The sequence below is a fragment of the Oncorhynchus tshawytscha genome, unplaced genomic scaffold (genome assembly GCF_018296145.1).
Source record: "Oncorhynchus tshawytscha isolate Ot180627B unplaced genomic scaffold, Otsh_v2.0 Un_contig_19552_pilon_pilon, whole genome shotgun sequence".
NCBI classification, from domain to species: domain Eukaryota; kingdom Metazoa; phylum Chordata; class Actinopteri; order Salmoniformes; family Salmonidae; genus Oncorhynchus; species Oncorhynchus tshawytscha.
Window position 1 is genome coordinate 29,097 of NW_024608687.1, and position 14,769 is coordinate 43,865.

General features: G+C 43.7%; 1 protein-coding gene across 1 annotated transcript; it reads left to right on the forward strand.

The window, feature by feature from the left end:
• The first annotated feature begins 2,119 nt into the window (after positions 1 to 2,119).
• LOC121843723 (pancreatic secretory granule membrane major glycoprotein GP2-like) lies at positions 2,120 to 11,973 on the forward strand. The gene is made up of 5 exons (XM_042313511.1): positions 2,120 to 2,275; positions 10,277 to 10,522; positions 10,743 to 10,902; positions 11,331 to 11,406; positions 11,548 to 11,973. The coding sequence occupies exons 2-5, from the start codon at positions 10,323 to 10,325 to the stop codon at positions 11,565 to 11,567; spliced, it is 456 nt and encodes a 151-aa protein (XP_042169445.1). The 5' UTR covers positions 2,120 to 2,275; positions 10,277 to 10,322; the 3' UTR covers positions 11,568 to 11,973.
• Positions 11,974 to 14,769: the final 2,796 nt, after the last annotated feature.

Sequence of the window (14,769 nt, forward strand, 5' to 3'; positions counted from 1 at the left end):
GCAATTTATATAATGTTTCCATACCCTACATTACTCATCTCATATGTATATACTGTACTCTATACCGTCTACTGCATCTTACCTATGCCGCACGGTCATCGCTCATCCATATATTCATGTGTACAAATTCTTATTCACCCCTTTACATTTGTGCGTATGAGTCAGTCGTTGTGAATTTGTTAGATTACTTGTTAGATATTGTTACATTGTCGGAACTAGCACAAGCATGAAGCACAAGCTGTGTACACGCACACTAACCGCATTAACTTCTAACCATGTGTATGTGTCCCACTACATCTGACATGTATGTGTCCCACTTTACATCTGCTAACCATGTGTATGTGTCCCACTACATCTGCTAACCATGTGTATGTGTCCATACACTACATCTGCTAACCATGTGTATGTGTCCTACATCTGCTAACCATGTGTATGTGTCCCACTACATCTGCTAACCATGTGTATGTGTCCCACTACATCTGCTAACCATGTGTATGTGTCGGAACTACATCTGCTAACCATGTGTATGTGCTACATCTGCTAACCATGTGTTACATCTGCTAACCATGTGTATGTGTCCCACTACATCTGCTAACCATGTGTATGTGTCCCACTACATCTGCTAACCATGTGTATGTGTCCCACTACATCTGCTAACCATGTGTATGTGTCCCACTACATCTGCTAACCATGTGTATGTGTCCCACTACATCTGCTAACCATGTGTATGTGTCCCACTACATCTGCTAACCATGTGTATGTGTCCCACTACATCTGCTAACCATGTGTATGTGTCCCACTACATCTGCTAACCATGTGTATGTGTCCCACTACATCTGCTAACCATGTGTATGTGTCCCACTACATCTGCTAACCATGTGTATGTGTCCCACTACATCTGCTATGTGTCCTACACCATGTGTCCCACTGCTAACCATGTGTATGTGTCCCACTACATCTGCTAACCATGTGTATGTGTCCCACTACATCTGCTAACCATGTGTATGTGTCCCACTACATCTGCTAACCATGTGTATGTGTCCCACTACATCTGCTAACCATGTGTATGTGTCTAACCACTACATCTGCTAACCATGTGTATGTGTCCCACTACATGTGTAACCATGTGTATGTGTCCCACTACATCTGCTAACCATGTGTATGTGTCCCACTACATCTGCTAACCATGTGTATGTGTCCCACTACATCTGCTAACCATGTGTATGTGTATGTGTCCCACTACATCTGCTAACCATGTGTATGTGTCCCACTACATCTGCTAACCATGTGTATGTGTCCCACTACATCTGCTAACCATGTGTATGTGTCCCACTACATCTGCTAACCATGTGTATGTGTCCCACTACATCTGCTAACCATGTGTATGTGTCCCACTACATCTGCTAACCATGTGTATGTGTCCCACTACATCTGCTAACCATGTGTATGTGTCCCACTACATCTGCTAACCATGTGTATGTGACAAATAACATCTAATTTGGTATCATCTCATAGAACAAAATGTGTAAGATCTCCTAAGCCTGTGTCGACCTCAGACCTTATTTTCAGCGTTTATTCCAAAACCGTCGTCTTTCCACATACATTTTTTTCCCATAGGGAAGGCTGAATGAACCAGAGGTAAGTCATTTCCAGGTTTTAGGACGACAAGCTTGGGAGCTCCACTGACGTGAATGGAGACCTTTCTATTCATTCTTATTTCTATGATAGACACTGCCTTCTCACAAGGTAATTACAGCAGCAGGTCATAACGGCTGTTTGTTGTTGCTCATAAGATTCTTATTCTATATTGTGCCAGATTTGCGCTCACCTCATGTTCCGTAACGTTGTCATTGAAAATATGAATGTTTTTTCCAACTACCAATCAGCAACTGCGCCGTAAATACGACAGGACACTGAGCATTTAGATTGCCGAAAGCCAGTCTCTTTGGCAATGACAAGGAGTGGCAACAAATGGAATCTTAGATAAAGAGACATGTTGCCATCAACAGAAAATGATGAACAGATGAAATGAAATACAATAGTCCAAGAATGATATTATTGTGAGAACTGGTGAGAGGTCCTCTCCTGGCTTCTAATCTTCTTCCCTTTTCCCCTTTCACCAGACAAATGGAACGGACGCCATCTTTTCCAACAGTTTATTCATCTACCACGTTCCCGACGTGTCCTTCAGCCGACCCGTGAGCGTGCCTTTCTCCTGTGCCTACCCTCTGGAATCAGAGACCAGCCTGGATGTGGCCATCAAACCCTACCTGTCGTAAGTGGAGACGTGACATTACAGTAAACACTGTAAAACATGGACAATGTAACACAACAGGGGCGCATCTTTGACCAGTTTTATCATTGGAATGTGATACAATACGAGGCAGCGGTGTACTTTAGGACCATGCGGACGCCTCCGAGTGGTTGGGTAGGCTGGGTATCCGACTGGATTTAAAAACAATAATAACTATGTCCCCCAACTTCTAAAAACAAAGTTGCGCCCTGTAACACAATGCAGGCTAACACATGTCAAGCTGTCAGTATTCTGTACAATGCAGGCTAACACATGTCAAGCTGTCAGTATTCTGTACAATGCAGGTTAACACATGTCAAGCTGTCAGTATTCTGTACAATGCAGGTTAACACATGTCAAGCTGTCAGTATTCTGTACAATGCAGGCTAACACATGTCAAGCTGTCAGTATTCTGTACAATGCAGGTTAACACATGTCAAGCTGTCAGTATTCTGTACAATGCAGGCTAACACATGTCAAGCTGTCAGTATTCTGTACAATGCAGGTTAACACATGTCAAGCTGTCAGTATTCTGTACAATGCAGGCTAACACATGTCAAGCTGTCAGTATTCTGTACAATGCAGGTTAACACATGTCAAGCTGTCAGTATTCTGTACAATGCAGGCTAACACATGTCAAGCTGTCAGTATTCTGTACAATGCAGGTTAACACATGTCAAGCTGTCAGTATTCTGTACAATGCAGGTTAACACATGTCAAGCTGTCAGTATTCTGTACAATGCAGGCTAACACATGTCAAGCTGTCAGTATTCTGTACAATGCAGGCTAACACATGTCAAGCTGTCAGTATTCTGTACAATGCAGGCTAACACATGTCAAGCTGTCAGTATTCTGTTAATGCAGGCTAACACATGTCAAGCTGTCAGTATTCTGTACAATGCAGGTTAACACATGTCAAGCTGTCAGTATTCTGTACAATGCAGGCTAACACATGTCAAGCTGTCAGTATTCTGTACAATGCAGGCTAACACATGTCAAGCTGTCAGTATTCTGTACAATGCAGGCTAACACATGTCAAGCTGTCAGTATTCTGTACAATGCAGGCTAACACATGTCAAGCTGTCAGTATTCTGTACAATGCAGGCTAACACATGTCAAGCTGTCAGTATTCTGTACAATGCAGGCTAACACATGTCAAGCTGTCAGTATTCTGTACAATGCAGGTTAACACATGTCAAGCTGTCAGTATTCTGTACAATGCAGGCTAACACATGTCAAGCTGTCAGTATTCTGTACAATGCAGGTTAACACATGTCAAGCTGTCAGTATTCTGTTAATGCAGGCTAACACATGTCAAGCTGTCAGTATTCTGTACAATGCAGGTTAACACATGTCAAGCTGTCAGTATTCTGTACAATGCAGGCTAACACATGTCAAGCTGTCAGTATTCTGTACAATGCAGGCTAACACATGTCAAGCTGTCAGTATTCTGTATAATGCAGGCTAACACATGTCAAGCTGTCAGTATTCTGTACAATGCAGGCTAACACATGTCAAGCTGTCAGTATTCTGTACAATGCAGGCTAACACATGTCAAGCTGTCAGTATTCTGTACAATGCAGGCTAACACATGTCAAGCTGTCAGTATTCTGTACAATGCAGGCTAACACATGTCAAGCTGTCAGTATTCTGTACAATGCAGGCTAACACATGTCAAGCTGTCAGTATTCTGTACAATGCAGGCTAACACATGTCAAGCTGTCAGTATTCTGTACAATGCAGGCTAACACATGTCAAGCTGTCAGTATTCTGTACAATGCAGGCTAACACATGTCAAGCTGTCAGTATTCTGTTAATGCAGGCTAACACATGTCAAGCTGTCAGTATTCTGTACAATGCAGGCTAACACATGTCAAGCTGTCAGTATTCTGTTACAATGCAGGCTAACACATGTCAAGCTGTCAGTATTCTGTTAATGCAGGCTAACACATGTCAAGCTGTCAGTATTCTGTACAATGCAGGCTAACACATGTCAAGCTGTCAGTATTCTGTACAATGCAGGCTAACACATGTCAAGCTGTCAGTATTCTGTACAATGCAGGCTAACACATGTCAAGCTGTCAGTATTCTGTTAATGCAGGTAACACATGTCAAGCTGTCAGTATTCTGTTAATGCAGGCTAACACATGTCAAGCTGTCAGTATTCTGTACAATGCAGGCTAACACATGTCAAGCTGTCAGTATTCTGTTAATGCAGGTTAACACATGTCAAGCTGTCAGTATTCTGTTAATGCAGGCTAACACATGTCAAGCTGTCAGTATTCTGTTAATGCAGGCTAACACATGTCAAGCTGTCAGTATTCTGTACAATGCAGGCTAACACATGTCGGACTGTCAGTATCCTGTTAATGCAGGCTAACACATGTCAAGCTGTCAGTATTCTGTACAATGCAGGCTAACACATGTCAAGCTGTCAGTATTCTGTTAATGCAGGCTAACACATGTCAAGCTGTCAGTATTCTGTTAATGCAGGCTAACACATGTCAAGCTGTCAGTATTCTGTTAATGCAGGCTAACACATGTCAAGCTGTCAGTATTCTGTTAATGCAGGCTAACACATGTCAAGCTGTCAGTATTCTGTTAATGCAGGCTAACACATGTCAAGCTGTCAGTATTCTGTTAATGCAGGCTAACACATGTCAACACTGTCAGTATTCTGTTAATGCAGGCTAACACATGTCAAGCTGTCAGTATTCTGTACAATGCAGGCTAACACATGTCAGCTGTCAGTAGCTGTTAATCAGGTATGTCAAGCTGTCAGTATTCTGTTAATGCAGGCTAACACATGTCAAGCTGTCAGTATTCTGTTAATGCAGGCTAACACATGTCAAGCTGTCAGTATTCTGTTAATGCAGGCTAACACATGTCAAGCTGTCAGTATTCTGTGTCAAGCTGTCAGTAATGCAGGCTAACACATGTCAAGCTGTCAGTATTCTGTTAATGCAGGTTAACACATGTCAAGCTGTCAGTATTCTGTACAATGCAGGCTAACACATGTCAAGCTGTCAGTATTCTGTTAATGCAGGCTAACACATGTCAAGCTGTCAGTATCCTGTTAATGCAGGCTAACACATGTCAAGCTGTCAGTATTCTGTTAATGCAGGTTAACACATGTCAAGCTGTCAGTATTCTGTTAATGCAGGTTAACACATGTCAAGCTGTCAGTATTCTGTACAATGCAGGCTAACACATGTCAAGCTGTCAGTATTCTGTTAATGCAGGCTAACACATGTCAAGCTGTCAGTATTCTGTTAATGCAGGCTAACACATGTCAAGCTGTCAGTATCCTGTACAATGCAGGCTAACACATGTCAAGCTGTCAGTATTCTGTTAATGCAGGCTAACACATGTCAAGCTGTCAGTATTCTGTAGCTGATAGGATGCAGGCTAACACACCTGGGATGGGGGATATTGTTTTGTATGTCAGCTGTCAGTATCCTGTACAATGCAGGCTAACACATGTCAAGCTGTCAGTATCCTGTTAATGCAGGCTAACACATGTCAAGCTGTCAGTATCCTGTTAATGCAGGCTAACACATGTCAAGCTGTCAGTATCCTGTTAATGCAGGCTAACACATGTCAAACTGTCAGTATCCTGTTAATGCAGGCTAACACATGTCAAGCTGTCAGTATCCTGTTAATGCAGGCTAACACATGTCAAGCTGTCAGTATCCTGTTAATGCAGGCTAACACATGTCGGACTGTCAGTATCCTGTTAATGCAGGTTAACACATGTCGTACTGTCAGTATCCTGTTAATGCAGGCTAACACATGTCGTACTGTCAGTATTCTGTTAATGCGTAGACAGTTTATACTCCAAACCTGTGGTTCTTGATGATCCTTTAGATAACTAGTTAAGACTTTATCACCTCCTCTGTTGTCACGCCCTGACCATAGAGAGCCCTCTAGGTTCTCTATGGTGTAATGGGCCAGGGCGTGACTAGTGGGGTTTCTAGGTATTATATTTTTATGTTGGTGTGTGTATGGTTCCCAGTTGGAGGCAGCTGATAATTGTTACCTCTAATTGGGGATCGTACTTAGTGTGTCTTTTTTCCCACCTGGGATGGGGGATATTGTTTTGTATGAGTGTTACATAGTTCATGGTCATTATCTCGTTGTTGTTTTGGAAGTTTCACTATCGTTTAAGTGTGGAACTCTACTCACGCTGCACCTTGGTCCAATTATTCATACGATGGTCGTGACATCTGTCCACTCACTCATCACAGTACTGGCTGTTCTGGTTGTTCCACCAAGATATGTAGCTGAAGCTGGCTGTGTAACAGTGCTAAAACTATACTGATGGGCTCTGACTCCTAAACCTCAAATATGGAATACTATGGTCAGGTTTCTACACCAGATGTTAATGGTTATCTGGAGGAGGAATGTTTGTGGTGGAGGCAGTTCATCTTGGAATGTTTTGAGTAAAGGAAAGGCAATCACATGGTTGTAGGAACTGATAAGGATGGAGAGATGTGGGTTAGTGAGGAATGGAGGTCAGGTCCTGTTAAGGGGAGTATCAGTATCAGTTTATATATACTACCACTGGTGGAAACATCAGTTTAACAGTTAACAGTCTATATATATACTACCACTGGTGGAAACATGTCATGTTTAGAGGGAAGGAGGATACTCTATCCACATTGGGGTCTATATATATACTACCACTGGTGGAAACATGTCATGTTTAGAGGGAAGGAGGATGCTCTATCCACATTGGGGTCTATATATATACTACCACTGGTGGAAACATGTCATGTTTAGAGGGAAGGAGGATGCTCTATCCACATTGGGGTCTATATATATACTACCACTGGTGGAAACATGTCATGTTTAGAGGGAAGGAGGATGCTCTATCCACATTGGGGTCTATATATATACTACCACTGGTGGAAACATGTCATGTTTAGAGGGAAGGAGGATGCTCTATCCACATTGGGGTCTATATATACTACCACTGGTGGAAACATGTCATGTTTAGAGGGAAGGAGGATGCTCTATCCACATTGGGGTCTATATATATACTACCACTGGTGGAAACATGTCATGTTTAGAGGGAAGGAGGATACTCTATCCACATTGGGGTCTATATATATACTACCACTGGTGGAAACATGTCATGTTTAGAGGGAAGGAGGATGCTCTATCCACATTGGGGTCTATATATATACTACCACTGGTGGAAACATGTCATGTTTAGAGGGAAGGAGGATGCTCTATCCACATTGGGGTCTATATATATACTACCACTGGTGGAAACATGTCATGTTTAGAGGGAAGGAGGATGCTCTATCCACATTGGGGTCTATATATATACTACCACTGGTGGAAACATGTCATGTTTAGAGGGAAGGAGGATGCTCTATCCACATTGGGGTCTATATATATACTCCCACTGGTGGAAACATGTCATGTTTAGAGGGAAGGAGGATGCTCTATCCACATTGGGGTCTATATATATACTACCACTGGTGGAAACATGTCATGTTTAGAGGGAAGGAGGATGCTCTATCCACATTGGGGTCTATATATATACTACCACTGGTGGAAACATGTCATGTTTAGAGGGAAGGAGGATGCTCTATCCACATTGGGGTCTATATATATACTACCACTGGTGGAAACATGTCATGTTTAGAGGGAAGGAGGATGCTCTATCCACATTGGGGTCTATATATATACTACCACTGGTGGAAACATGTCATGTTTAGAGGGAAGGAGGATGCTCTATCCACATTGGGGTCTATATATATACTACCACTGGTGGAAACATGTCATGTTTAGAGGGAAGGAGGATGCTCTATCCACATTGGGGTCTATATATATACTCCCACTGGTGGAAACATGTCATGTTTAGAGGGAAGGAGGATGCTCTATCCACATTGGGGTCTATATATATACTCCCACTGGTGGAAACATGTCATGTTTAGAGGGAAGGAGGATACTCTATCCACATTGGGGTCTATATATATACTCCCACTGGTGGAAACATGTCATGTTTAGAGGGAAGGAGGATGCTCTATCCACATTGGGGTCTATATATATACTACCACTGGTGGAAACATGTCATGTTTAGAGGGAAGGAGGATGCTCCACCCACATTGGGGTCTATATATATACTACCACTGGTGGAAACATGTCATGTTTAGAGGGAAGGAGGATGCTCTATCCACATTGGGGTCTATATATATACTACCACTGGTGGAAACATGTCATGTTTAGAGGGAAGGAGGATGCTCTATCCACATTGGGGTCTATATATATACTACCACTGGTGGAAACATGTCATGTTTAGAGGGAAGGAGGATGCTCCATCCACATTGGGGTCTATATATATACTACCACTGGTGGAAACATGTCATGTTTAGAGGGAAGCAGGATGCTCTATCCACATTGGGGTCTATATATATACTACCACTGGTGGAAACATGTCATGTTTAGAGGGAAGGAGGATGCTCTATCCACATTGGGGTCTATATATATACTCCCACTGGTGGAAACATGTCATGTTTAGAGGGAAGGAGGATGCTCTATCCACATTGGGGTCTATATATATACTACCACTGGTGGAAACATGTCATGTTTAGAGGGAAGGAGGATGCTCTATCCACATTGGGGTCTATATATATACTACCACTGGTGGAAACATGTCATGTTTAGAGGGAAGGAGGATGCTCTATCCACATTGGGGTCTATATATATACTCCCACTGGTGGAAACATGTCATGTTTAGAGGGAAGGAGGATACTCTATCCACATTGGGGTCTATATACTCCCACTGGTGGAAACATGTCATGTTTAGAGGGAAGGAGGATGCTCCATCCACATTGGGGTCTATATATATATATACTCCCACTGGTGGAAACATGTCATGTTTAGAGGGAAGGAGGATACTCCATCCACATTGGGGTCTATATATATATATACTACCACTGGTGGAAACATGTCATGTTTAGAGGGAAGGAGGATACTCTATCCACATTGGGGTCTATATATATATATACTACCACTCGTGGAAACATGTCATGTTTAGAGGGAAGGAGGATGCTCCATCCACATTGGGGTCTATATATATACTACCACTGGTGGAAACATGTCATGTTTAGAGGGAAGGAGGATGCTCTATCCACATTGGGGTCTATATATATACTACCACTGGTGGAAACATGTCATGTTTAGAGGGAAGGAGGATACTCTATCCACATTGGGGTCTATATATATACTCCCACTGGTGGAAACATGTCATGTTTAGAGGGAAGGAGGATACTCTATCCACATTGGGGTCTATATATATACTCCCACTGGTGGAAACATGTCATGTTTAGAGGGAAGGAGGATACTCTATCCACATTGGGGTCTATATATATACTACCACTGGTGGAAACATGTCATGTTTAGAGGGAAGGAGGATGCTCTATCCACATTGGGGTCTATATATATACTACCACTGGTGGAAACATGTCATGTTTAGAGGGAAGGAGGATGCTCTATCCACATTGGGGTCTATATATATACTACCACTGGTGGAAACATGTCATGTTTAGAGGGAAGGAGGATGCTCCATCCACATTGGGGTCTATATATATATATACTACCACTGGTGGAAACATGTCATGTTTAGAGGGAAGGAGGATGCTCCATCCACATTGGGGTCTATATATATACTACCACTGGTGGAAACATGTAATGTTTAGAGGGAAGGAGGATGCTCCATCCACATTGGGGTCTATATATATATATACTACCACTGGTGGAAACATGTCATGTTTAGAGGGAAGGAGGATGCTCCATCCACATTGGGGTCTATATATACTCCCACTGGTGGAAACATGTCGTTGCCTTATGCTGCTGTATGACCCAGTGGGTGAATAAACTTGGTTTCAGCTTTACTTAACGTCCGTGAGTTTTTTACTCTGTTTATTTGTAATCTAACAAAACCAAATCTCCTATTGGCCCATTTGACAGGCTGAAGGGTTCCAAAGTCGGTAAGGGCTCCAGAGTGGGCTCCAACATGACTCTGTACCACAGCGACGACTTCACAAAGGCTTACCCAGCGGGCGGAGTCACCTTGTCGGTGGGTTCCGTGCTGCACGTGGGCGTGTCCGTAGAGGAGTCCGAGACGGAGCGTTTCGTGGTCGTTCTGGAGGACTGCTATGCCACACAATCCCCCGACCCTAAAGACATCATGCGATACTACATCATTCAGAACAAGTATGTGTGCAGGTGTCTTGGTTTATACTCAAGGAACATATGGAGGAGGTTTTCCCAGACACAGATTAAGTCTGGTCCTGGACTAACACTTTACATGGAGCTTCTCCATTGCTTTTTACTCCAGGATCAGGCTTATTCTGTGTCTGGGAACCGAACCCTAATGTTTGTGTATTTTTTGTTGCATTATCTAACCTAAACCCTGGTCCTCCCTGTTTCCTAGATGTCCGACTGAATTCCGTCAGGTGAGGGTGGAGGAGAGCGGCTCGTCTCTCAGGGCTCGCTTCTCTGCTCTGCTGTTCCTGTACCAGGGGGACTACCGGGACGTCTTCCTGCACTGCAGACTCAACCTGTGTGACCAGAGGAGCTCCTCCTGCACTCCAGTGAGTCCTGCATCTTTCCCGCTGACTCATCCACTTTGTTTGTGGTCTCTCTCTGGTCTCACTCAGTTTGTGTGTGGTGGTTTCTGAGTCTCTCTGGTCTCTCTGTCTCAGTATCTGGTCTCTCTGTCTCCTTCTCGTCTCTCTGTCTCAGTGTCTGGTCTCTCTGACTCCTTCTCGTCTCTCTGTCTCAGTGTCTGATCTCTCTGACTCTTTCCCGCCTCTCTGTCTCAGTGTCTGGTCTCTCTGACTCCTTCTGGTCTCACTGTCTCAGTGTCTGGTCTCTCTGACTCTCTCTGGTCTCTCTGTCTCAGTGTCTGGTCTCTCTGACTCTTTCCCGCCTCTTTGTCTCAGTGTCTGGTCTCTCTGACTCCTTCTCGTCTCTGTCTCATTATCTGATCTCTCTGACTCCTTCTCGTCTCTCTCCTCAGGTGTGCGCCAAAAGGAAATACCGCTCTGTCACCCCCTCTGTCCCCCTCGAACCCCTCACCATCGGACCAATCACCTGTGAGTACGACATCATAAGTTAGCAATCAAAACCAATAAGTGAATAGATGTCAATCAAACAAATTATTTTGATGTCAGTGATGGACACTCAGGTAACTAAGTAACTAAATAACTAACAGTGTATTTGTTTTTGACTTTCAGGGTCCCAAAATGAAGATTGAACTTGTCATGCTTCCTGTCTCCTAAAAAATGAATCCAGTTATCTAAATAATTTATGTAAAGTTCATAAATAATGCATAGGTGAGATTAGGTGAGCCATTTTTTGTTTAATATCTTACATACATCCTGTTATAAATAATGATATTTTTATATTTCTCGTATTTCTAGAATGATTAGGAAAATATTTCTATTTGAACCAACACAATTTCATTGTTGAACCTTTAACTAAGGCTTGAGGCCAGAAAGTGTATGTGCTGGCCACTAATGTTTGTAACGTGAAAATACATGGACATCTAGTTGGGATTATATCAACATAAACATCTCCCTTTTCTAGTTTAAACTGCAGCTATAAAATCATTTCATCCTATTGCTCTAAAATGCTTTGTATGTTCAGTAATTTAAGTGTTAATAAAATATAAATGATAAATATATGTATTAATGTGTGAATAATGTACTGGGCATGTAGTGTACTATTGCTATAGCTTAGTTCTTTCTCTGTGGGATCAGTCAAGACAATGATGAACCAGTAGGTGTCAGTATTACCACAGAAACACTGGTAGAAGTCTGCATCATCACAACACAACAGATTTAGAAAGAGGAAATTCCAATGAATTAAGCAATGAATTCATGAAAAGGAAAATCTCTTTTCATAATTTTCATTATTGACAGCACATAGGTCTATCTGTGAAAACGGCGCATTTCTTTAAGTTGTAGAAACAAATATAAAGTTAAAAAGTTATACCCGATGACATCATCAAAAGTTAAAATGTGTTAAAAACATTGACTGTGTTCCAAAATGCACGTTATGCTCCTGTTCTTTCAATGGTGATCTTCCAAGAACACCTGAGAGAGCAATCTGTTTAGTATGGAAGAATGTAAATCGCTTAAAATCTGTTATATTTGAAATGCACTTCAACGTGACCTCTAACCTAAACAGGAAACTGTATCATGACGCAGCCGGTGTTAACAAAGCTAGCATTGATGCTAGGTATCTTTGAGCAACTAGCGCTAGCAATTCAGTGAACATCGAAGGTTACGTATGTAACCACGGTTATGTGAGCTATTGGATCACTCCAATATGGTTTCCTTCCACGTGGCAGGGTACATTCTGAGTTAGAATTTCAGATTAGTACCGTGTACCGGGGAGTGCTGCGACTGACCACCTTAAATAGCTGCAGCGCACTACTTCCACCTCATGTCCTTTTCAAGGCGCTGTGATTCACCAACAAAAAGGATTGGAGTAATCCAACAGAGCACATAAACAGCCCAACTGGCCAAAGCGCAAATATCATTGAGGAGGAACTCCTCGGAGCAGGGACCACGATGTAGCTACTCCTCTAGTAGAATGCACCACTACAGCAGAGGTCAGAGGTCATAGATCAGAGGTCCACAATGTAGCTACTCTAGTAGAATGCACCACTGCAGCAGAGGTCAGAGGTCATAGGTCAGAGGCCCACGATGTAGCTACTCTAGTAGAATGCACTAGGAAGATAGAAGCCGGCTGGCCTGCCGATATGCTGTAGTAATAGTGTCCACAATCCAGTGTGAGAGTCTTTGTATCGATTGGCTCTGGCCCAGAACTCTCCCACCATAGCAAACGAATAGCCAATCAGACTGCCGTATTGCCTGTGTCTGTGTAATGTAGGTGTCCATGGCACACTTGGCGAAACAAACACCCAGCTCACCGGCAACCGTGGGAGGAGCATATGCAGACAAATGTAAAGGCTGGTTCACGTCTGTTAAACAGGACCTTCAGCAAGAATGAGGGGTTAAGACGGAGGGTGACACTCCTCTTGTCTGGACCCATTCTGAAAAACATTCAGTGCTCACTGAAAAGGCATGTAGTTCACTCACGATCTTAGTGGAGGTAACAGCCAACAGGAAAACCACCTTTATGGATAGGTGCTTCAAAGTCGTGGACTCTAGGGGCTCGAGGGCGGCTTAGCAAGCGCTGACAGCACCACGTCAACGTTCCAGTTTGGCACTGAGCGGGCCATTCCTGGACACAGACATTGAACTCCCTTCATAAAGAGAGCAACGGATGGGTCCCTCGTGGCCATTGTCATGGCAGCTAAGTACACTCTCAATGTGGATGCCACTCGGTCCGCATCAAGCAGTGAAAACAGTAAAACAGTTTGCACATATGTCTCTCAAACCAGGTACAGAATATGACCCAAAACATTTGTTTTGACGCATTGGTGGAAGCAACCATGTCGTTCCGCAACGTGTTCACCCCCTTGTCCTGCAGGCCTAGACTGGTCCACTAACACCTTCAGAGGCCTGAAGCTGGAGGCGGCGCGGGTCCAGATGCCACAGTGTCCCCCTAGTCTGAAGAGGAGGTCGGGCCTCAGGGGCAGGAAATGCTGTCCTACCAGGTAGGGCTGGACCTGGTGAAGAGCTAGATTAACCATTCTGAGCTCCAGCACACTGTTGTGTTGACCAGTCCATGGGGGGATCCAGCGGCTGCATCTGGACATGGAACCTCAACCCGTCAGAGAGGCTTCAGTGTACAACAGCTCTCTGCAGTGGACTCTGATCTGGCTCACCCCTTTTAACAGGAAGAGTGGGATATTCATTTTGATAGGGTCCTCAAACATGCACTCATCACCAACAGTTAATGTTGTTTGTGTTGTTTTGGAAGCTGGCCGTGGGATATCGAACAATGGCTGGAGTGGCCTGATGGAGAATGCCCAGTGGAACCAACAGTGATGCCATCGTCAGTAGGCTGAGTAACTGTTTGCACTCTAACACCAACATGGCTCGTCTGAGCCGGAAACGGTTGAGGTAGGATAGGATTTTTTTACTCTCACCTGAGGGAGACGTGCCCTCATGAGAGTCGAGTCTATGGACATCCTGAGGTAGATCCCCTTCCGTGATAGGGTGAGGCCCAGAACTCGTATGTGGTTCAAGAGGGTCCTCGTGGCCTGTTCCCTGAATGGGACAGACTATCCAATCATCCAGGTTAGGCAGTTACTCCTCCAGTAGGATGTCCAGTTACTCCTCCAGTAGGATGTCCAGCTACTCCTCCAGTAGGATGTCCAGTTACTCCTCCAGTAGGATGTCTAGTTACTCCTCCAGTAGGATGTCCAGCTACTCCTCCAGTAGGATGTCCAGTTACTCCTCCAGTAGGATGTCCAGTTACTCCTCCAGTAGGATGTCCAGTTACTCCTCCAGTAGGATGTCCAGCTACTCCTCCAGTAGGAT